This window comes from Rattus norvegicus, chromosome X, assembly GCF_021556685.1.
Source record: "Rattus norvegicus strain SHRSP/BbbUtx chromosome X, alternate assembly SHRSP_T2T, whole genome shotgun sequence".
In the NCBI taxonomy this organism is placed as follows: Eukaryota; Metazoa; Chordata; class Mammalia; order Rodentia; family Muridae; genus Rattus; species Rattus norvegicus.
Window position 1 is genome coordinate 100352676 of NC_141554.1, and position 23249 is coordinate 100375924.

General features: G+C 37.2%; 1 protein-coding gene across 2 annotated transcripts; it reads left to right on the plus strand.

Moving 5' to 3' along the window:
- Positions 1-3223: 3223 nt before the first annotated feature.
- Kmt5al2 (lysine methyltransferase 5A like 2) lies at positions 3224-9648 on the plus strand. 2 transcript variants are annotated; one of them, XM_087601231.1, is made up of 2 exons: positions 3224-4431; positions 9487-9648. In XM_087601231.1, the coding sequence occupies exons 1-2, from the start codon at positions 3507-3509 to the stop codon at positions 9531-9533; spliced, it is 972 nt and encodes a 323-aa protein (XP_087457357.1). In that variant the 5' UTR covers positions 3224-3506; the 3' UTR covers positions 9534-9648. The 2 variants fall into 2 exon arrangements, with proteins under 2 accessions (XP_087457357.1, XP_087457356.1); XM_087601230.1 differs by lacking the exon at positions 9487-9648 and having other exon boundaries at positions 3234-6775.
- The last annotated feature ends 13601 nt before the right edge of the window (positions 9649-23249 follow it).

Here is a 23249-nt window from a genome sequence, read left to right on the forward strand (position 1 = left end):
AGGGATAAATCCCTTAAAAACACATAAAAAAGCTAAAATAAATATATCAGCCAATAGTGGGTGGAAAAGGATTCACTTTGATAAGAAAATATCTTATAAGCTGTGAATGACATGGTATTTGACCCCAGAAAATCTTGTGCCTAATGCCCTCTGTTATGAAAACTCTGTAATTAGATGATAGTTACTGTCACTTAGCGGCTTAACAGAGATTAATTGTGATTGATGTACACTATTAAAATATAATGCTACCTTTAGCCTAAGTAGATTTCATTGCTCTGTTCTCATGAAGACATTCAAGACTACAATGTGTGTTTAGAAAAACATTATTTGGTCATAATTCTGGTGTCTCAAACTAAGACTTTTCAGCATGTACCTTACACTAAGCTAAAAATTCATTAAATGCACAACTTGTGTAATTTGAATTCTTGCTTAATACATGGAGCTGTATCCATGAGTTCAGCTTACTCAGATCACAATGATAATCTGCTTGAAAACATCAAATTGGTTTTAACGTTTCAAGCTATAAAATAAATTATTCATAATTAGTTAATTATCATATCAATGTACTATCATTTCTACTTTTAAAATGACATTCAGATGACCAAATATCTAGGAATTTCATATGCTGGTTTTGAAAATACATAACAGCCTTTGATCAATAGAAATTTACAAAATCCTCCAGATGAAAGGTAACCCTGACACTAGAATACAGATAATCTTTCAATGAAAAAAACCTAATGACCATCCTCAATTATTTGAGGGCTTTTTAGAATTATTGCAATGACTTCCTTCTCCACTCTGCTTTGCTAAAGAAAGGGGAAGGAAATTATATCTGTATCACAGCTTTTGGGCCTTTGATTCTCAGCATATGCAATTGTTGGAATTCACACTTCAATTTTTTTCTCCATGAATATATAGGTAGTCACTTATCACAGGATCTCTGAGACAGACAACGGTGTTTGATGAGTAGTATTCTCTTCAAAGCATTTATCCTTGAGCATAGAAGTACTAGGTCATTTCAGCAATTATTATTTTCTTCCTGAAATCACTGTGAAACAGAGTGATTGAACAGTAGAAACTCAAGCATCTCTGTGTCTTCTGGTCCCCCAAGCAAATCTTCATGACAACCAATCCTCTAAGAGAAAAAGCAGGGACTAATTATTCCTGGGTAGGGAATATAACATCCTTTCCACTTTGAGAACAAAACACATAGAATTGTGACAACTATGTGACTAACAAGTAAATATAATTTGTTTCAGTACTTTCACTGAAAAATAACAAAACTATATGGTTGCATTTCACAGAATTATTCTTTCTCCTTTTCTTTCTTTTTTGGTGAGGATTGAACTGAAGTCCGTGCCACACTAAGAACATGCTGCATCACTAAGCTACATCCTCAAAAGCCATACATAATTAAATCATTTAAGTTACAGACTAATTTTATTTCTTCTTAGAGCATGACACAGATCAGTTCATTTTGTTTAGTAATTTATCACTTAACCCAAGAAATATATTTTACCGAAACTTTTTACAAATTCAAATTATTAGTGTTTCAAAGCAACTAATGTTTCAAAATCAACATTGTATGCTTTATAACAGTGTTAACACAACATTCCCTACTACTTTTTCAAAAACAGAACGTGTTGTGATTCTAAACAAATAATGTCTAGACATCAAACACATTTTTCTAATCTTTCCATCTATTTTTTAAGTACTCATAGAATTTACTGGAGGAAGGGAGGAAAACTAGAACAAAGTTTGAACATTGTTTAAGATAACATGTTCCAACTTTTAACAGATAAAGAGATAACAAAAAAAGATCTGCATGCTGTGATCAATAGAAATGGAGATGTTTGGGGTTTGCTATTTTTTCTTTCGCTTGCCTTTAAAAACTAAACAGAGTTTGCCAATGACTTCATTAGAGTCAGAACTTCAAGGCAAACACAATAGCATTCTACTTTTCTGGTATGAGAGGATAGTAAGTAAAAGATAACATTAATTTTTTAACGTGCTTCTTTATAGGAATTCATATCAGTCTTCTCTGATATTTTCCTGAGTCAAATCCAATGCTATGTCTATAATTAAATATCACATAGTCCCATAACACAGAGGCAAAAGATGTTTTCACTGCCCTCTTCTTCAACTGAGTTAAAACCTGTATCAGGATTTTTAGTGGAGGAGTATATATAAAGACAGTTTGCTGACATGTTGTCACACACTCCAGTCTAGAGAGTACAATAAAATAAACCTCATTGCTCATATGTGACGTTCCACACTTTCTCTAAAATTCTAAGGATTCCTTGAGTTAATAGTAGTTGAAAAGATGAGACCTTGTATCCCTCGTATGACTCCCCAATTTTCAATGTTCTTAACAACTCTATACATAAAGCTATAAATTTTTGTCTTTGAAGTCTTTCACTCTCATATACTGTTGGGGTCCAGGAATTGCCTCTAAAACCACACAAACACTGATCTTAGTCAGACAGGAGTAGTTTATTGAGCATAGGATCCAGGACTAGTCAACCAGGGCCATGGTCGAGATTTGAGAACTGAACCATGACCCTGAGTTAAGAGATACTACAGGGTTTTTAAGCCCAATATCCACAAACAAATTATTTCACCAATCAGGATTTAGGAATAGGCGATTTCTTTAGGAACATGTCTTTGTTGAACATTTATCTTGCTCACACTGGTTGGGGTACTCAACTGTGGCAGAAAATTTGCCTTGTCTAATATTCATGTCCTAACTTTTCTACCAGGATGCGAATTTTCTGACATTTATGTCTTAACGTACCAACCAGGGTGTCAATAACACACACACACACACACACACACACACACACACACACACACGCACACGCACACACGCACACATCATCTTTCTGCCAAGTAACAGATCAGTTCCCAGGGAAGACTTGGGAACTTAACTGGACTATTACTCAAAATGAAAACCTTATTCTAAATTGTTTCCTATATTGGTGTAGGTGTCTCCCTTATGTTGGGGTCTATCCCAGGGGAAGCTTATACTATAAAAGCTTATACATAGGTAAATGAAGTACTGTGGGTGGGTGGTTTGGGTCAGAGCTTATCGTCACTACACAAAACAATTCTATTGGCTTTTATCATGTTTGGTTTCTAAGGATATAGAACATAACAGAATATGTAATCAATTATGGCATTAGAAAGTTTCCTAGTAACAGCAGAATCATGAGAAAGTTTCCTTACAATGGCAGGTTAACCAAGTAACTTTTACCTAGGCCTTAACATTTTGCCTAGGCCATTAACATTCAATCTAGAGCTTAATAGATTACCTAGGCCTTAACATATACCACCACTACCCCCTTACTGATGACTTCAAAGTACTGCTAGCATGTACAGTATGGAGATCAAGGGATGATTGTTGAACGCTACTAAGTCAGAGCAAATTATGACATTTCAGAAATAAGAAAAAAGGTCCCTGGCCTCAGTCAGGCTGCGCCCCGTGGGCGCCTTGCCTGCTGCTGGCCATGGGCAAAGCGGGCGCCGTGGGGCGCCATCTGCCCTTCCCGGGGGCGCCAAGGAGGCGCTGGTGGCCGCAGCGGCAGCGGCAGCGCTGGTGGCCAGACCCGGGCGAGAGCAAGGGCAAAGTCGCAGGCCGCGCCGCCATGAGCCTAGTTGGGCTGTGGGAGAACTTGTTTGCTGGGCAGTCAAAGATCTGTGCCGTCATGAGTCCAAACAAATGGTCTGGAATTCGCTCTCCACTTCAGGAAGAGAACTCGGTTGTACATCATGAGGTCAAATTCCCGGGAAAACCATTAGCTGGAATCCTCAGGAAGGGAGAAGAAAAAAGAAACGCTAGGAATGTTATCCGAAGCACTGTGAAGTCAGATGAACAGAAGAGTAAAGGTACCAGGAGAGGTCCCAGGGCGCCTTTCCCAAACCAAAAACCTGAAGCAAAAGCACCTCCAAAAGCTCCACCCCCATCACGTGATTATACCAATGTAGCAGTTGCTAAGCAAGCCCAGAAAAAGCCCCTCAAGGGCAAGCAGGCCCCTAGGGAAAAGTCTCAAGGGAAAACACAGCAGAATAGAAAACTCACAGATTTCCACCCTGTGCGAAGGAGCTCCAGGAAGAGCAAAGCTGAGCTGCGGTCTGAAGAAAGGAAGAAAATAGATGAGCTAATTGAGAGTGGGAAGGAAGAAGGTATGAAGGTTGATCTAATTGATGGCAAAGGCAGGGGCGTGATTGCTACCAAGCGGTTCTCCCGGGGAGACTTTGTGGTAGAATACCATGGGGACCTCATTGAAATCACCGATGCCAAGAAGCGGGAGGCTCTATATGCACAGAACCCCTCCACAGGGTGCTACATGTACTATTTTCAATATCTGAGAAAAACCTACTGCGTGGATGCCACTCAGGAAACGAATCGCCTGGGGAGACTGATCAATCACAGTAAGTGTGGAAATTGCCAGACCAAACTCCATGACATTGATGGCGTGCCTCACCTCATCCTTATTGCCTCCCGAGACATTGCGGCCGGGGAGGAGCTCCTGTACGACTATGGTGACCGAAGCAAGGCCTCCATCGAAGCTTACCCTTGGCTGAAGCACTAACCATGTGGCTTCCCTGCCTCCCTGCTTCCCTGCCACCCTGCCTCCTTCAAAGGACAAAGTGCCCTCAAAGGGAAATGAAGTTTTACACTCTCTCTCTCTCTCTCTCTCTCTCTCTCTCTCTCTCTCTCTCTCTCTCTCTCTTAGCTAATTACTTCAAATGTTTCTTAAAAGTATATTAAATATTCCTTTTCATGTAGTATTTAAATGTCTGTTACAGGTTTCCAGGGTGAACTTGAGCAGATGGCCTTATATTACCAAAACTTTTATATTCCAGTTGTTTTTGGACCTTTTTGGATATAAGCTGAACGTTTGTGCTTCCCACGCAGTGTAAGATCAGCACAGGTTTTACAGAATGGAGTTGAACATGAACGAGGAAACCAGGCTCTGCCCAAGATGAAAGCCAGGACTTTCCCGCACCTCACGTCCAAGAACAGGCCGGGGGGTGGGGTGCTGCCACCCCCACGTACAGCCTGGACTGGATGTCTCCAAGCTCTTACTCTCCTCAGGATCTTGACATTGACGTGTATGAATATTTTTTAGCAAAAGTTTCACAGTAAGCTATCTACCTCTCTGCTTTCTCCAAAGCTTACTGAGCCTGGGGCTCAGAGGCCCCACCAGGAACACAGGCTTACAGCTTTTCCAGGCACCTTGAAGCATCAGGGTGGGCAGTCAGACTAGAGGCCAGCTGGAAAAAGCACTGTTCTCCTGCCCAAGAAGGGCAGGTCTCCTGAAACTGCATTAATTCTTTATAGAAATGTGAACACTGAATTTATTTTAAAAAATAATTAAAAGAACCAAAACATTTAAAAAATTAAAAAAAGAAACAAATGGGAAAAAGCACAGAAAACAACATGTATATAGGTTTTGAAGGGAGTGAAATTAATGTAGTTTTCTTTTCTTCTGGGGTTTATTTTTCTTTTTGGCTTGGCCTGTTGGTTTGTGTAGAGAAGATTTGAGATGGTACTCTAATCTATTCAAAAGTAAGATTGTGTAATTGGACCAGAAATTACTAAACCCATAGCCCCTCCCAACCCCAATTCTGCTACATGGGAATTTCTCTACCTGCTGTCAAGGCAGAACCCCTGGTATCCTGTGAAGGTGCCATCAGTTTAGGACTCCTGCAGGCATCAGGCACCAGATGTGTCTGGCACTAGTTACCCTTAGCAGCCAAAAAACCAGGATGATGCCTCAGTTTTGACCTGTGATAGCAAGAGTAGGCTTCCTTCCCACTCCTGGGGACAAACCATTCACCTTCAGTCCAGGGGGCTGGGGTTCAGGAGCCAGGTATAAGAGCCTATCCTTGTCCCCAACACCCCCATCTCCCAGCCTCATGATGGTGCTACCTAAGAAAGTCCTCCCCACACCCTTTGCCAGCCCAGTCAGTGGTCAGACTTGGAGGAGGATCTGACAGGACGGTATAACCGTGAGATAAAATGTCTTAGTTGGTACCTATTTGTAGCTTAGCTTTGTATTTAAATAGCAAACAAAAAAGGAAATGAACTTGAAACTTATTTGTCATCTTTAAAAAAGCAAAAATAATTAAAATGAAAAATAAGAAAGGAGAAATGTAAAAACAAAAATGCAAAATAGCAATGAAAATGAAGTTCAAAAAATATGAGATGAGACATGGTTCCTGCTTTCATGTACTCAGTACACACTCTTTTGAGACATATTGAAAACATTTGAAAAAAAAAAGAAAGAAGAAAAACATTTGAAAAATGCTCAAGTGGGGGGGGTCTTTGTTCTAAATTGACATAGTCTCAGCATGGGGCTTTTTTCTTTAAATGAACCCTATGATTGGATATATGTCCTATAGGAAGCTAGAAATTTAGTAGATAGGTAATGCTATTTCTTATGATTGGCCAACTGAAAATGTGGAGAGATAATATTCTTAGATGATGATTCTTAGATGACTGAGGGTTACAATAAGGTGTTTCTACTATCTATCAGGATATTCCCAATCTGCCCATCTTTGTACACGAATCATTAAAAGGGAAACTTGTTCAGTTAATTCAGTATGCACAAATAACTGTACTATAATCTTAATCTGAGTCCATTCGTTTAATTGGATGCTATTTTCCAAATTAATTCTTTCTCTTTCATCTTCCTGGTTTTATTCCTTGTACATCAGAATCCAAGAAGTTCTTGTTAAAAAGGAAAATAAAAATGTTTGGATTTTTTGATATCTTTTTATTTAAATTTCAAATGTTATCCCCTTTCCTGGTATCCCATCTATAAAACACCTATCCCATCCCTTCTCCCCTTTCTTCTATGAGGGTATTTCCCCACCCAAGTACTCATCCCTTCCCGCCTCCCTGCTTTGACATTCCCCTACAACAAGGTCATCCTCTGCTACATATGCAGCTGGAGCCATGGGTCTGTCCATGTGTACTCTTTGGGTGGTGGTTTAGTCCCCGGAAACTCTGGTTGGTTAGTATTTTTGTTCTTATGGGGTTGCCAAATCTTTACTGTATTCAGGGCATCTTATCATTAGGCAGTAGAAACATGAGATTAGAGTTGAGAATATAGATATAAAAGTGGTCAAGACTTTCAAAGAAGACTCTTTCAGACAACTCAGTAATCTACTTTGACATTTCAATGTTTGACCTTGAAGCAACTTCTGGCAAGTTGGATGGCATAATTTCCTAGAATATCAAACTGGATAAATCCATTAGCCTGGTGACCCTTACTTGGCATTTTCAATGAAATTTATGACTGGTAGTGATAAGGTTGTGAATACTAAAAGCTGCCTGGCTGATGAAAATCCTCACTGAAAAAAAAAAGTGGGCAGATTCCTTTAAATGTAGTTAAACACCCACCCTCCTTTAAAAGACACATTAGAGCCTGATAATACCAGGAGCATTGCAGACTCAATTTTATCTTTGAAATTATCTTTTCCAACAAAAATGTTTTGAAACCTATTCTATGTACAGGGGTTTGCTTGGTATGTGAGGAACACAAAAATAAGTGAGTCTTCCTTTTTTTTCTCCTGAAACAGAAAGAAGTCTATTGGGCTAGCAAGTAAATCAGAGTAAGTGAGTGCCAAATAGGGACAGACACCCTAGTGGGAGAGTTGATGGAAAGAAGTGATTGATTCTGATCAACAAGGATTAGATGAGGCTTAATTGGGGAGATGATTGACTCATGGTAACTAAATTAAGTTGCACCCTCTGTGAAATTGAAGAGAATTCTACATTCTTTCACTGGTTTAAACTCACAATGGAAAATCTGCCCAGAGATTATCCATCCTACAATGGAAGAAATGTTATTAATGAGACAAAAGAGCTTTCATCCATTTCACCATGAATCATATAACCTAAATGCTATCAGCAAATAATATCTGTTCTCATGGGAACTGCTCGATGTTACAAAGGTCTAAAATATTTAATTTAAGAAGAGCAATGTCAGGACTCTTAGTGGTAGAATAAAATACTTTGAGTACTGCCTAAAGGAACAGAAAGACACAAATATTTCATTACAAAGGTATACTGGACAATAAAATAAGAATCCTTTGCAGGGCTCAACATAATTGAGATACACACTTTTCCTACAACTCCAAACCACCTACTGTTCCATAATTACATTAGTAGGTTTTTGAGTTCTAATATTATCATACATCTTAAACCCAGGAAGAAAAATATTTTAAAAACAGCAATATATGAGCCCTTGGAGGAAGAAATTAAGTGGTAATGTATCAAAACACCTATTTCTTTGATAATTTGAAGAAAAAAAATTGAAAACTCATAAAATTGTCAAGTCATGTCCTAAGTACCAGCAAAGTAGAATTCACTGACTGTTGGCACATTCTTATCCATTATTCTAGACTTGTAAATTTCCCTATTCCATCGTAATCTAAATGAAAAAAAAAAACTAGTACAAAATATAGAAGAAACTACAAAAAATACTATGATATCAGCCCATGTTCTCAATCTGACAAGTATTTGATATAGAATGAAATAGTGGTCAAAAATGGATAATAGCTTGCTTCATACAATAACTAAATCATATCAGTAATATTTTGGCAATGAATATATTTCCTTGCATGGTGGCTCATCCCTGTAATCCTGGCCCTTGAAAAGCTTAGAAAGGAGGATCACCATGGGCTTTCATTAGTCTGGCTTGCTTAGTGGGTTCTAGGACACCATGACCTATAGATCGATACCTTGTCCCCCCAAAAAAAATAATTAACATTTTGAGTGGATGGAGACTGTGTTTTATTTATTTAATTGTTTTAGTTAGTATACAAAATAATGGATTTTCTTTTACATTTCATACATGTGCATCATTATAATTTACTTATTTTCACATATATCCTCATTGCTCTCCCTTGTCCATCTAACTGCTCCTGATGTGAGGCAGCAGAGCTGTCTTTAAGAAACAGGTAAATGATGGACTGACCCTAGGCTTCAACCTCATAGGTAGCAATCAATAGCCTAGTAAGAGCACCAGTGGAAGGGGAAGCCTTTGGTCCTGCCAAGACTGAACCCCCAGTGAATGTGATTGTTGGGGGGAGGACGGTAATGGGGGAGAGGATGGGGAGGGGAATACCCATATAGGGGGGGGGATTAGGGGGATGTTGGCCCGGAAACCGGGAAGGGGTATAACAATCGAAATGTAAATAAGAAATATTCAAGTTAATAAAGATTAGAAAGAAGGAAAGAAAGAAAGAGAGAGAGAGAGAGAGAGAGAGAGAGAGAGAGAGAGGAAGGAAGGAAGGAAGGAAGGAAGGAAGGAAGGAAGGAAGAAAGAGGTAAAGCAAGAATCACAAAGGGTTTCTGCAACTGCCAGAGGCAGACCTGAATATCTATCATACTAGATGACACATAATGGGGCCCAACATACCAGAGACCCATAAAATTTCACCAACCCTGTGCTTCCTGCCCTTTTTCCACAGATATATACTGCCAGGACACGCTGTTCCTCATATACAAGCTCACATGATGTGGGTTGCACACCATTCGGACTCATGGGATGACAGAGCAATGTGTCCTTAGATGATTGGTTGGTGTTTATGCATATGCCAGTGAACTTCCACATTAAACTATATTTGCAGGTGTCTGAAGTCTGCTTCCAAGGTAACTCATTGTGATTCCAATGCCCTTCCCCCAGCCCGAAGCCTCTAGAATGACACTCCAAACTGATGGTCCTTATAAAGTTGCCCTTCTGGTTTCATGCCAAGTGTGGATGTGTATGTAAGTATAACAATATTTGTATTTCCCCCTCATATTACTTTCTTGTTGAGCTATGACTCATTACATTTTTTCTCCTAAATGGTCATCATTTGACTTTCATATCAGTTAAACCTTTCAAAAGAAAGAAAGACCAGACTCCACATATGAGAGAAAGCATATAATAGTTGTCTCTGAGTCTAGCTTATTTCACAATAATCTCTAGTTCCATCCATTTTCCTACAAATGAAGTAATGTCATTTTTCTTTATGTTAAGAAAACCTCCACTGTATATATGTGCCATATTTTCTTTATGAATTCATCTTTAATAGAAATCTAAATTGGTTCTATATCTTGATTATTGTCAATGATGCTGTCATAAACATTGATGCCCAGGCATCTCTGTGAAATATTGACTTGGAGTCCTTCGTGTAAATACCCAGAGTGGTAGAATTTATGACATAACAGACCTGGATCATGTATTCTTCTAGCTTTTTGAGGAACCCAAAAAGTTATTGCTCATGACTAAAATTACCTTGTTCTTTGTGTCCTTTATCAATATGAATAAAAATGATGCATATTGAAAACATTAGAGAGTCAAAATATATTTTTAATTTTTATAGCTTAAATGCTTTGTTAATGGGTAAACCACATACATACAGTCCTCATGAAGTCCAGAAGTCTGTTAGATCACTTTAGACTGGAGTTATAGATATTTGTGAGCTGACATGTGGGTGATAGGAATTGAATATTGCTCCTCTGGACAAGCAGTCAACTGCTGAGCCATCTCTCCTACCCAACTCCAATATTTTATTGGCAAACAAAAACTATGTTAAATCTTCATGTATGTAGACTGAATATTTACAAATATTTATTTTTAATTTTTATTAGAGAATTCTCTACGAACTACCTATAAATGACAATGAGTATACTGTTATGAACAAGAAAGACATTCCTTTTATTTCTTAAGAGAATGTGATTTTTCCTTCAGTGATAGTAACTTAAAAACCTACTTCCCTCAGTATTTTAGGGTCCATAATATTTAGTATTTTAATTCCTGTTAAAGTATTAAAAGTGACTATGATCTAAGCTCAATTAAGTTATTTATATCAACACAGGCACTACATGAGTTGGCATTTTTTTTAATCAAGAAAGGGCCCATGAACACAAAAGTATTTAGAGCTCATTAAAGCCATAGTGTAGTTAGCATGTGCTTCCATTCTATGAGAAACAGACTGCCTGCTGTTGTATAAACATATCCCCTAAAATTCATAGATTAGAATTTAATCATGAATGTGATAACATTTTTAAAAGTTCATCCATTAGGCAATGAAAAAATTGTAAAAAAAAAAAAAAAAAAAAAAAAGGAAGCAACATGAGTGGAATTAAAAGCCATATAAAACTGTGTCTCTCACACACCCAGGTCATGTCCAATACAGAGGTCAATGCTAGCAGCAAACCACTGATCTGAGAAGAGGATTCCCTTGGGGGGAATTAGAGGAAGGATTGAAAGAGCTGAAAGGGCTTGCAAACCCATAAGAACAACAATGCCAACCAACCAGAGCTTCCAGGGACTAAACCACTACCGAAAGACTAATCATGGACTGACCCAGGGCTCCAACTGCATAGGTAGCAGAGAATAGCCTTGTTGAGGCACCAGTGGAAGGAGAAGCCCTTGGTCCTGCCAAGGTTGGACCCCCAGTGCAGGGGAATATGGGGGGAGGTAAGGGGGATGGATGGGGAGAACACCCGTTTGGGGTGGGTGAGGGGATGGGGTGGTCTATGGACAGACAACCGGGAAAGGGAATAACATTTGAAATGTAAAGAAATGTATCTAATAAAAAAAAAAGAACTGTGTCTTTCAGATAAATAAAGTCAAGGTGAAAGATAAAATAGTGCTCAACTACAATGGACAGAAGAGACAGAGGGAAATAGAAGGAAAGAAAGAAGATACTGATGAAAGCAAGGGAACGACAGAAAAGAGAAGGGAAAGGATAACTTTTCTCACCTATGTTCAGCATTCGGCCTGTAAGGCAGGAAACTATTTCCCACCACTGAGCAAGTCCTCTGATAGAAAAGCATTATTCTCTGTACCAGGTACTGAACACAAAACCACGAGCAGTCTGAGACAGTACTCTACCAATGAACTACAGCCAAGGACCAAAGCTGACTGATTTTAAAGAGACAGCATACCAAATTCTTTTTTCTCCTTCATGTTGGCAATAATCAAAATACACTTTCATTATTGTAAAACATAAGACAGTGTGACCTGCTAAGAGATTTTTCAATTACTGCAAGGGGAACACAAAGTACCAATGACTGGGGTTTATCAACTACAGGAGCAGACACGTAAGATTTAGTTAGAGAGGATTTTAATTTAAGATGACAACACCAAACTACTGTATTATTGGAAAACGATTACAAGCTAGGATAGAGCAAAGCCTGGACTACTTCAAGAAGAGTATATGTTACAGTCCTTTAACAATAAATGTGGAATTTATTTTATGATACCTTCACAAACTTACTGTTTCTGAAACTACTCAGAGTTCACTCAACTTTAACATGAACTCAGAAATTTTCTCCCCAAGAAAATTCTGACATTTGTCAACAACTTCGTGGGCATAATTTTTAGTTCCAGGATATTCATGCTAGGATAGCCCCACTATTTTAACTGCCCACTATTCCATTTCATCAAACACTATGTTTGTTATGTTATGAAAAGTACTCTCCCACCTTCAAGTGGAAAAAAAAAATGTCATGGTTTCAGGTTATACAATCAAGTATGGTATCATGCTTATGTCAGGTGGTCTATCACAAAGATGTATAAAACAAATCACCAAGCACCAGGTGCTCTATAAATAATATGTAAATAACCTGTAGTTCATTCTATAAAGTAATAAAAAGACTATTACCACATGCACAAACACACACAAAACACATATTCCATTCAAATATCAAGTATAAACGTACAACTATGACAAATGTTACTTTATATTCTGTTATAAGCAAAACCACAAATACGAAGTGAGTTAACTTTCAAAACATGGATCTTGTAAGAGTCTTTTCTCCTAGGGTCATTCTATGGAATCCAAACTGTACTCAAAATTCTGTTGAGCTTCCTAGCTCTGTCTCCTGAGTGTCAGTGTCACAATTTTGTACCACACCACCAGAGTCAACTCTCAAGGTCTATTCTTAACTCTATGTGTGTGTACTGATAGATGAGCAGCTTTCCTTGATGTGAAAGTAAACAGATTAGTAAGTAAAATTATCTTCAATAAATTAGGCATTCTGAATCTTTGTCTCTTCATCTGTAGTGTGAGGTTATGATAAATTTATCTATGGAATATTCCCAAAAACTTTCTCCTGGAAAGCTAAAATGATATTGGTAGTGATTATTTTCCAAAAGAAAGACCTAAAACTATATTCTTATATACCCAATATTAATTTATCCCAAAATTACATGTGCTATGCAAGTTATAAAAGAGAATTCAAAAATTTTGTTGGTAAGTTAGCAACTTATAGGCCTTCATTTAGTGCTCTATAGAAGCAATCCCAAACTGAAGGTATTAAGGTGTCCTATTTGAGAAGGTGATAAAATGAGAGACAGGTCCTTACCCTCAGGAAGCAGTGTGGAGAACATCTTTTGTGCTAGATAGTTTTATGTCAACTTTTCATTGGAAAGGAGAGAATCTCAACTAAGAAAATATTTTGGGCTGTATGCAAGCCTAAGGGACATATTTTTGTCCCAACCTACTCTGGGTGGTGCTATCCTAGGCTGGTGGACCTATCAGATTTGATTCTCTTAGAAAGCAGACTGAACAAGCAATAATAGGCAAGCTAATAAGCAGCACCCCTCTATGGCCTCTGCATCAGCTCCTTCCTTTAGGTCCCTGCCCTGTCTGAGTTTCTGTTCTGACTTCTTTTGGTGATAAACCGGGATGTGGAAGCATACACTTTATAAATTATTTCTTCCCCAAGTTGCTTTGGTCATGGATTTTTATCACAGCAATAGAAACCCTATGACACCTGTAAAGCCCAACTACAATTCCACAGCAGGGAAGAGTACAAAAAAGAAATGACCAAAAAAATGTCTGATCATTTCTAATATCTTCTGTTTGTAATTAAGAGACACTGCCACTATATATTATGTAATCAAATGATATATATATATATATATATATATATATATATATATATATATATATTCTCTACATAACCCCTGCTGTTCTGGAACTCACAATATAGTTCAAGTTTGCCTCTAACTCACAGAGATCTGCCTGCCTCTACCTCCCATGTGCTGGAATTAAATGAATGTGCTTTTGATTTCCATAAACATGTTCTCTGTATGTATTGTTAGTTGAAAAAATTAGCATATTTTACATGTAGTTGTCCATTTCATGCTATAAAAAGCAAAGGTTTATTAAAAATAGATTCTGTGTGGATTCATTCACTTAAGAATTAAAGAGATGATCATTGGTGGCATTGTTATTTAGGGGTAAAGTTTCCTTTAAAATTGTGTATATGTATATGGTGTTGAGGGGTCATCCATGACAGTGTACTTATGAAAGGTAGAGCACAGGTTTCAGGAGCTGATTCTCTCCTTCCATCCTTTTTGGGTCCTGAGTATCAGACTCAGGTCATAATCCTCAACCCTCTGGGTTATTCCTGTAAACCAGAGTCACAAGTTTCTAAAATGACTTAAAATGCTTTTAGCTCTTAGGTACAATTTATCTTTCTCAGTACTGATTAACAAGCAGTGCTCAGAGCAAATAAAACATGTTTTACATTTAGAGTTTGGTATGAGAAAAAGTGTTAATTGTTGGATAAATATGCCAGTGTAAATTGCTCATATTATTTAGTCAGACAGGATGGTATATGCTTGTGCACCTAGCAGTCAGGAGGTTGAGTTATAGGATTGTAAATGTGAAGGCCTGCCCAGGGAACATAGTGATATCCTGTGTCAATTCTTTTTTTAGTTAATATCACTTGAAATATTCAAGCAAATTCAATTTAGAAGTTTAACAAAAACAAAGAGTGGCCTAAGGAAACTCTTTTCTACTCCAAACATTCAACTCATATGAGCTATTGTGAGCCGAAGTTCTTTTTGTTTTGTTTTTAATAAAATATCAAGTTTTCCCAGGACAATATCCCACAGGAGAAGAATATTTATTTCTAAAGGAGATGATTTACAATATATATATATATATATATATATATATATATATATATATATATATATATATATATGCTGTAATTCTAGGACAGCTGTCTCTCTGAAATTAAAGAAAAGAAAAGAAAGAAAAAAGAAAAAGCCAAGCAAGTGGATGCCATCTGTATAGGCCCATTCCTAATGGTATGAACAAGTTGGATCTGGGGCTGAATGACAAATATGAATTTTGAACAAATCTAAACCTGTCATTGTTTTCATCTTTGATGCTCAAGAAATCATTGAAAACATTTGATAACCGTGTCATTGTGCACCTTGAGAGGTAGTTTGATTTCAGGGAGTACAATTACCTGGGAAACACAGAACCATTTGCCTTGCAGAAGCTATTTAGATTCTGAAACCTCTTCATCACTGCCCTGAAACTTCAACTTCCATCATCTCCTGACATGAGCTGGCTGTATTAGGCTTGAAGCTGTGCTGAAAGCTGCATCACTACCATCACTGCAGGCTGATTTTATGAACAAGCCATGCAGACAACATTAGTCTGATGGGCTGTGGCAAATACAAGAACTTTGGACAAGGTTAAATTCTAGAGGGAATAGGGTATGGGAAGAAATGATTTAGCAACAGGAAGGAATCATTTAGGTAGCCAAGCAGAGGGTCTGAACAGGTATTTAGCTCTTTAGGGACACAGTCAGCTATGTATCAAGGTCAAGGAAATGCATGAGATCAATTAGAGTAGATATTTACAGGCACTTAATATTTGATGATGCTGATATTTAAAGAGAAAGGACAAGGAATTCATCTTCCCATATGCCATTAATTTATAAATATTCTGCATTTTAAACAAAAGCTTCCCACTGAACTGATGTCCTTTTATCATCTTTCATTTTTGAAATGTACTTCTTGTTTGGTTTGTTTTCAATAATTGAACTATATTAAAGCATATCATTTAAAATGCTTCTTCGTTTAACCCCAAAGTAATTAAATCAGCAATAGGCATGTATTATGAATAACTGTATCAATCAATGTCAGATTTCAAATGTTGGAAAATTGTACAGTAATATCCAAGATAATGATTTTAGAAATAAAGAAAAGGCATCATGATTCTTAATGTGTATTATGACATTTATGAAATGCTAAGGTGAAAAATCTGAAATAAAGAAAAGAAAAATGAGCTATTAAAGGCATGCATGTCAATTTCATGAAGTGGTTTACGATTAGCACTTTACTCAGAATGAGCTAATTTTATGATTATTTTATAATCTTCAAACCAATAGACCAGTCTCTACTTCAAAAACGTTCAGGTGACATTTTTCTAATTTAACATTTCTTTTTGTGTAATGTTTACCTATCTGGAAAATACTATTTGTAACAATTATGTTTCATCTGTTCTTTGCCTCACTTGCTGGTAATAACCTCAAAAGATTTCTTGCCTTTAATGGCTCACTTGCTTCTTCGAAGCTTTTTGTTATCAAGATTTTAAATTGTTCCCTGGGATACATAGGAATAATTATAGCAGTACCCTCAATATCTGTATTCAATGGCAGTAATTTCATTTCAGGTTTTTAAAGAAACAAAAACGGCAGTCAACTTATTAAAAGTTCACTGGCTATGACTCTATGAAAAGGGACTTTCTTCTGGGGTCATTTTATTCTTTAATAGGAGCCCAGTGGAGACATTCTTAATTTTCAAATGCATAAATTGTCTTCCAACTTTGCAAATATTTCTACAACTGAATAGGTTTTCTATGTCAAATTTGTTTTATCTTTCAATGCTTTCTCTAAAACGTTATCTATCTTGTCTAATGTGTGTGTGTGTGTGTGTGTGTGTGTGTGTGTGTGCATGCTGTGATGATGCTACTACCCTCAGTTATATATTGTCTTAAAATATATAAGATATATTCTATCCCCAAGTTCCTTTGTTCATATCTTTTCTAATATACTGAGACTATGGTTGATGTTACTATAATTATCATTTCATCGTACTGTCTTTTCTTCTATTTCTACATTCACCATGAATCATTTATCCAAAAAAAAAAACATTTTTGTTAAGCATTGTGGGCTATGTAAAAGAATTGTAATGTATATTATTGCTTTAAGAAAGGAGAAAGATAATCAAGTACAAACATGCATGGTAGATATAGTAGGGGTTAGAAGAGCAATTTTATTTTTTCAGTATTTTTGGGTTTTCATATATGTACATAGTGAAATATGATCGTGTCTATGCTCCCAGTCATCACTGTAAATCTTTCTATGTATCTCCAACACATCCCTTCTCAATTCAGTGTCTTTTTTGGTTTTTGATAACTGACTAAGTCCACTTAGGGTTGCCTATATGTGCATCCTTTGGAACATAGAAAACCTACCTGTAGCCACATACTCAAAAAAAAAAAAGAATGAATTCTCCCTTTCCCAGAAATTATTCACTATTAATAGTGCCTTGAGTAACAAGTATAATCTAGACAGAACTCCCCAACTACAGCAGAATTTTGACAGGACTGAACTCGCACAGGTTTTGTGCAGGTGACTACAGTTGCTGTGATTTCATGGTTGCAATAGAAAGGTCATGTTGTGGAGAAGTCAACACTGCAGCCCATCATACTGTTCTTACAGTCTTTCTTCTTTTTACCACAATGTTGCCTGAGCCTTTGTGGTAGTGGTGTTAGCATTCTGTCTCTTACTTTAAGCACTTTGGCCAAATATATCTCTCCAGTGATGTTTCCCAATGCAAACAAACATACAAAATATATATTAAAAAATAAGCAAATAAACAAAAAAAAACCAAAACCCCAAAACTTCTCTGATCAAAGTTGAGCAGCTCTAGTATATGGTATTCACTATATTTATAAGCATAAATATTTACAGGACAATATGAAAACATGACTACTTAGCAAACCAACAACAGCAAGATCTACTACACTAAGGCCTATCACCTCCTGTCCTGGACACAGGCTAAAGGTATCTAGGAAATGGAAAGAGAACCTTATTGAGAAAATACTTCCATCAGATTAATCTGTAGGCAAGCCTAGGGGGGCATTTTCTGGATGAATGATTGATGTAAAAGGGTCCAGTACACTGTGAGTGTTGCTACCTCTTGGCAGGTGGTCTTGCACTGTACAGAAAACAGGCTGAGCAATCCATGGGGAGCAAGCCAGTAAGCTGCGTTCCTCTGTGATCTATGGTTCAGTTTCTGACTTCCTTTCAGGTTGTACTGTAACCTGTGATTCAAATAAGCCCTTTTCTTCCCAAATTCCTATGCATAAGTGTTTTAATGCAGCAATAGAAAACAAACCAAGATACCTCCAGAATCCTTCACCTCCTGATTTCTCCCACACTCCCATGTGCCTCCTTGTTTAAGCCTTTGCACCTCTAGTTTGCAATAACACTACTTTGAATTTATCTATAATCTACTACACCTTATCGCTTAACTTAGCCCTGCCAATGGTCCCTTTCTAGTTCCCTGGCTTCCATTTTATTCAAAATTTATCATATTAAACAAAAGAGTTGCAGCTAGCATCCATATATAAGAGAGTGCATACAGAGTTTGTCTTTCTGATATTGAGTTTCTTCAATTTTCCCCAATATCCATACATTTCCCCCAATTCCATACATTTATCTGTAAATTTCATGATGTAATTTTTTGTTAGAACTGAGCAATATTCCCTTCTGTCTATGTACCACATATTTCTTAGCCATTCATCTGATGATGGGCATCTAGTTTGATTTCACTTCTTAGGGATTTCTCGTAGCACAGGAATTAAGACCAACAATCAGCATATTATATCCCATTTACAGCAAAGGAAACTATAAAGCAAATTGGTACACAGGCCAAAGAATGACAAAAAAAAAATTCCTACGCCAATGTAACTACTAACTATATCCTAAATACTTATCCTGATTGAGTGAAGTGTTCCCTGTTAATCAAAGAGGCTTTTTTCAACAGATGGAAACTATTACAGAGATCCACAATTGGTCAAACTGCAGAGAACAAGCAACTACGCAGCCATTGTTTAGTCCCACAGATGCATCTACAATGCAACCTCTACACCCAAGGCTCAAGGAACATCACAGAAGAGGGGCTAGAAAGACAATAAAAGCTAGAGAACTAGGACACCTGCTGAGAGCTATTGCCTTCTAAACATGAAAGGGACGCTGAAACCAAGAAAGAACATGGAAACTGCTTCAGGTAAGTAGATACTCTGATGAGGAACAGAAAAAATAAACTTGAAAATAAACTTGGATCTGTCTTTTCTGGATCAGAAATCCTACAGTGAAAATTTGGATATAGTATTTCTTGGCTTGAGCTACACTGACAGTGACAATATGGTAGAGAGATTGAGGATCAAGGAGCAAGATCATCAATAGGGCTTTTGTCTACCCAAAGCAGCATGTGTTTTTATGTATTATATACCTGGAGGAATATTGTGAAGAATTAAAATTCTAGCTAGCTTTTAGATTTTAATATTTTAAAACACAAAATGTTTTTAAGTGAGAAATTTTATTATACCTTCTGTTCACATCAAAACTGAGATGTTACCCACTGACAATAATGGCAGAACTGTTTAGGACCAGAGTTTCTTTTTGTAATTTTATTTTTCTTTGATATTTTATGGACTTACATTTCAAATATTATCCCCTTTTCCCCTGGTCCCATACCCCTCCCCCTCCTCCTGTTTCTGTGAGAATGCTCCCACTCCCATCCACCCACTCCCAACTCAACGCTATGAGTTTCTTATTGGGCATGAGGCCGGGTTCACAATATAGAATTAATTCATCTCTGATACTGTGAACATAATCAAAAGCCTACACCTCTGGATGACATGGTCTTTGTACTGTAATTTTTCAAAGGCATGGTATTAAACTACCTTTTAAATATTTGCAATAGTAGCAATATATTAGCATTTTTACCAATAAACCAACCCCTCTGGCTTTCCACCGTGGATAGATAAGGTATTCATAAGGTTCCACCCAACTCTGAGGACCTATACACAGTTAATGGCTGCTGAAGGAGGGCAAATCATATTCCTCATTGGTGTAGCCACTGGAAGATTGCCCTTGCTCAAGTAAATAACCCCACAGATGCTCATGCAAGTAACCCTAATTATATACAGTAGGACACACACACACACACACACACACACACACACACACACACACACACACACACGACATGCAAGTAGAAACAGACCTTTTGCTACCGAGAGGTTCAGTGGGAGAAGAAGAATATGAGAGAAGCTGACAAAGTATATTGTTATAACACATTAAAATGAAAAAGAATAAATTAAAAGTTAAAGTGCTAGCACACAAATGTTTGATCTACTTAATAGGGATGTATCATAGATGAACCAAAACTGTTCCTGAGCCAGTCATCAATTCAACTCTTCTTTTTTTCTATTCTATTCTGTTTCCAAAACTTAGATCCCCTCTTCTTTTTCTTTCTCATGTCTTCAACATTCCAAACTTCAGTTAGTTATTCTCTTTCTAAATGTTGCTATTTCTTACAGGTTCAGATTTTGTCAAAGTAGAAGACTTTCACTACTCATTTCTGGTTTGCATTATTTGGGGAGGGAATCTGTACTGGAAAATAACTGGGATGCTTGGAAGGGAAAATAACGGATGTGGACAGAGGGTTACTAACTTGACTGCAATTCTATGATTTTGTTTTGATTTGTAATGATAGTGCTAGGAATGGAAGCTAGGTATTTCACATGCTAAGCAAATGCTTAGTCACTTCAGAACATCCCCAGTAATTGTCTGAGAGAGTGGTTGGTGTGTGTGTGTGTGTGTGTGTGTGTGTGTGTGTGTGTGTGTGTGTGTGTGTGTGTGAAGTATGTAACTTCTGCAACTTAGAACCTTGCTACAAAAGTATTCTATGACTGAACAATTTCCCTAAACTTTTGATTCTACAATGACAATTGGTTTTACTATATGATTCTATTTCTCTATTTTTCTTTTATTGAAAACAGATTTTTTTCATACAATGTATTCTGAACCAGTTTCTCCTTCTACAACTCCTCTGAGAAAATTCCCATTTCTTTTCCCATATGAACCCAAACACTTTCTGTCCCTCCTTAGAAAGTAAACAAACTTCTAAAGAATAATAAATAAAATAAAATAAAACAAAACAAAAGGAAGCAAACTGGAATAGGACAAAACAAGCATAAGAAAAAAGAAAAAGCACAAAAACACATACAGATGTGGAGACATACATGCTCATACACATAAGAATCCCATAAATGACAAAACTGGAAGCCTTGATGTATATACAAAAGAACGATAACGTCAGAAAAATATATCATGACAAGACATTATTTGACAAAAAAAACTCCAAAGACACATTGCATTCATTTTTATTTTGGCCATTTATTGCTAAGGATGGAGCCTGTCCTTAATTGTAGTTTATCCTCAGAGAGAGTCATTTGAAGAAAATGAATTTTTCATTTGAAAGAATTTGTCCATTGGAGATAGCTTCTGACTTAGGAATGGGGTCTTGTGTCCACTTCTCCTCTCAGGTTCTTTTCTTGATATCTAATTTATTAAATTCTTTATATGTTTTAGATATTAACCTCTATCAGATATGTAGTTGGCAAAACTTTGCCCATTCTGTAAGTTGCCACTTTATCCAAATGATGGTGTTCTTTGCTCTGTAGAGGCTTTTCAGTGTCTTGAAGTCCCATTTAGTAGTTGTTGTTCTTAGCGCTTTTGCTAATGTGTTCTATTCAGAAAGACTGTTCTTGTGCCAATTAGTTCAAGACTACTCCTTATTGTCTCTTGGATCAGGTTCATTGTATCTGTTGAATTTTTTGGTGGATTGAAAGTTGTTTTGTGGTAAGTATTGATCTCTTTGTGTTCTTCTACTTGCAAACATCTGGATTGAAGAGCACCACTTTTTAAACATACTGTCTCTTCTCCAGTGTCTATTTCTGGCTTCTGTATCAAAACTCATGTTGTTCATAGGTGTGTAGACGCATCTTTGTTTCTTCAATTTCACTTTATTGATCAATATGTCAGTTTTCATGTCAATCCATGCTGTTTTTATTACTATAGCTGTGTAGTATAATTTAAGATGAGGAATCATGATATCTCCAACAGTTCTGTAATTTTTCAGGATTATTTTCGCTATCCTGTGTTATTTTGTGTGTGTGTGTGTGTGTGTGTGTGTGTGTGTGTGTGTGTGTGTGCGCATGCACGCTTCAATAAGAAGCTTAATATTGCCCTTTTAAGTTTTATGAATGAATATGTTGACATTTTGGTTTTTTGCTTTTTGTTTTTGTATTTTTTAATTTTTTATTATATATTTCTTTACTTACATTTCAAAGGTTATTCCCCTTCCTGGTTTCCTGTCCATAAGCCCTCATTCCCTCACCTCCCCCTCCCCCATACGGGTATTCCCCATGTACATTCCCCTTATTGCCCTCCCCCATATTTCCCTGCACTGGGGGTCCAACCCTGGCAAGACCAAGGAATTTCCCTTACACTGGTGCCCCAACAAAGCTATTCTCTGTTACATATGCAGTTGGAGCCCTGGGTCTGTCCATGTATAGTCTTTCGGTAGTGGCTTAGTCCCTGGAAGCTCTGGTTGGTTGGCATTGTTGTTTTCATGGGGTTGCAAGCTCCTTCAACTCTTCAATACTTCCTCTAATTCCCCCCAAGGGAATCCTACCCTCAGTTCAGTGGTTTGCTGCTAGCATTGACTTCTGTATTATACATGCTCTGGATGTGCCTCTCAGGAGAGATCTATATCCAGTCCATTTCCACATGCATTTTTTAGCTTCATCAATCTTATCTAGTTTTGGTGGCTGTATATATGTTGGCCACATGTGTGTCAGGCTCTGAATGGCCATTCCTTCAGTCGCTGCTCTAAACTTTGCTTCCATATCCCCTCCTATGAATATTTTTCACCCTTTTAAGGAGTGGAAGCATCTGCATTATGGTCATCCTTCTTCTTGAGCTTCCTTTGGTCTTTAGATTGCATCTCCGGTAATTTGAGCATTTTGGCTAATATCCACTTACCAAAGAGTATGAGGTGCAATGTGTGCTTTGAGCTTTAGTAAGGTTCCTTTTATGAATGTAGGTGCCCTTGCATTTGGAGCATAGATATTTAGGATTGAGAGTTCATCTTGGTGGATTTTTCCTTTGATGAATATAAAGTGTCCTTCCTTATCTTTTTTAGTGACTCTTGGTTGAAAGTCAATTTGATATTAGAATGGCAACTCCTGCTTGTTTCTTCGGGCCATTTACTTGGAAAATTGTTTTCTAGCCATTTACTCTGAGGTAGTATCTGGCTTTGTCTCTCAGGTGTGTTTCCTGCATGCAGCAA

Bases quoted from the DNA above. Each gene is read 5' to 3' on its own strand.
- Kmt5al2 (XM_087601230.1), top strand. From the start codon at position 3,507: ATGGGCAAAGCGGGCGCCGTGGGGCGCCATCTGCCCTTCCCGGGGGCG.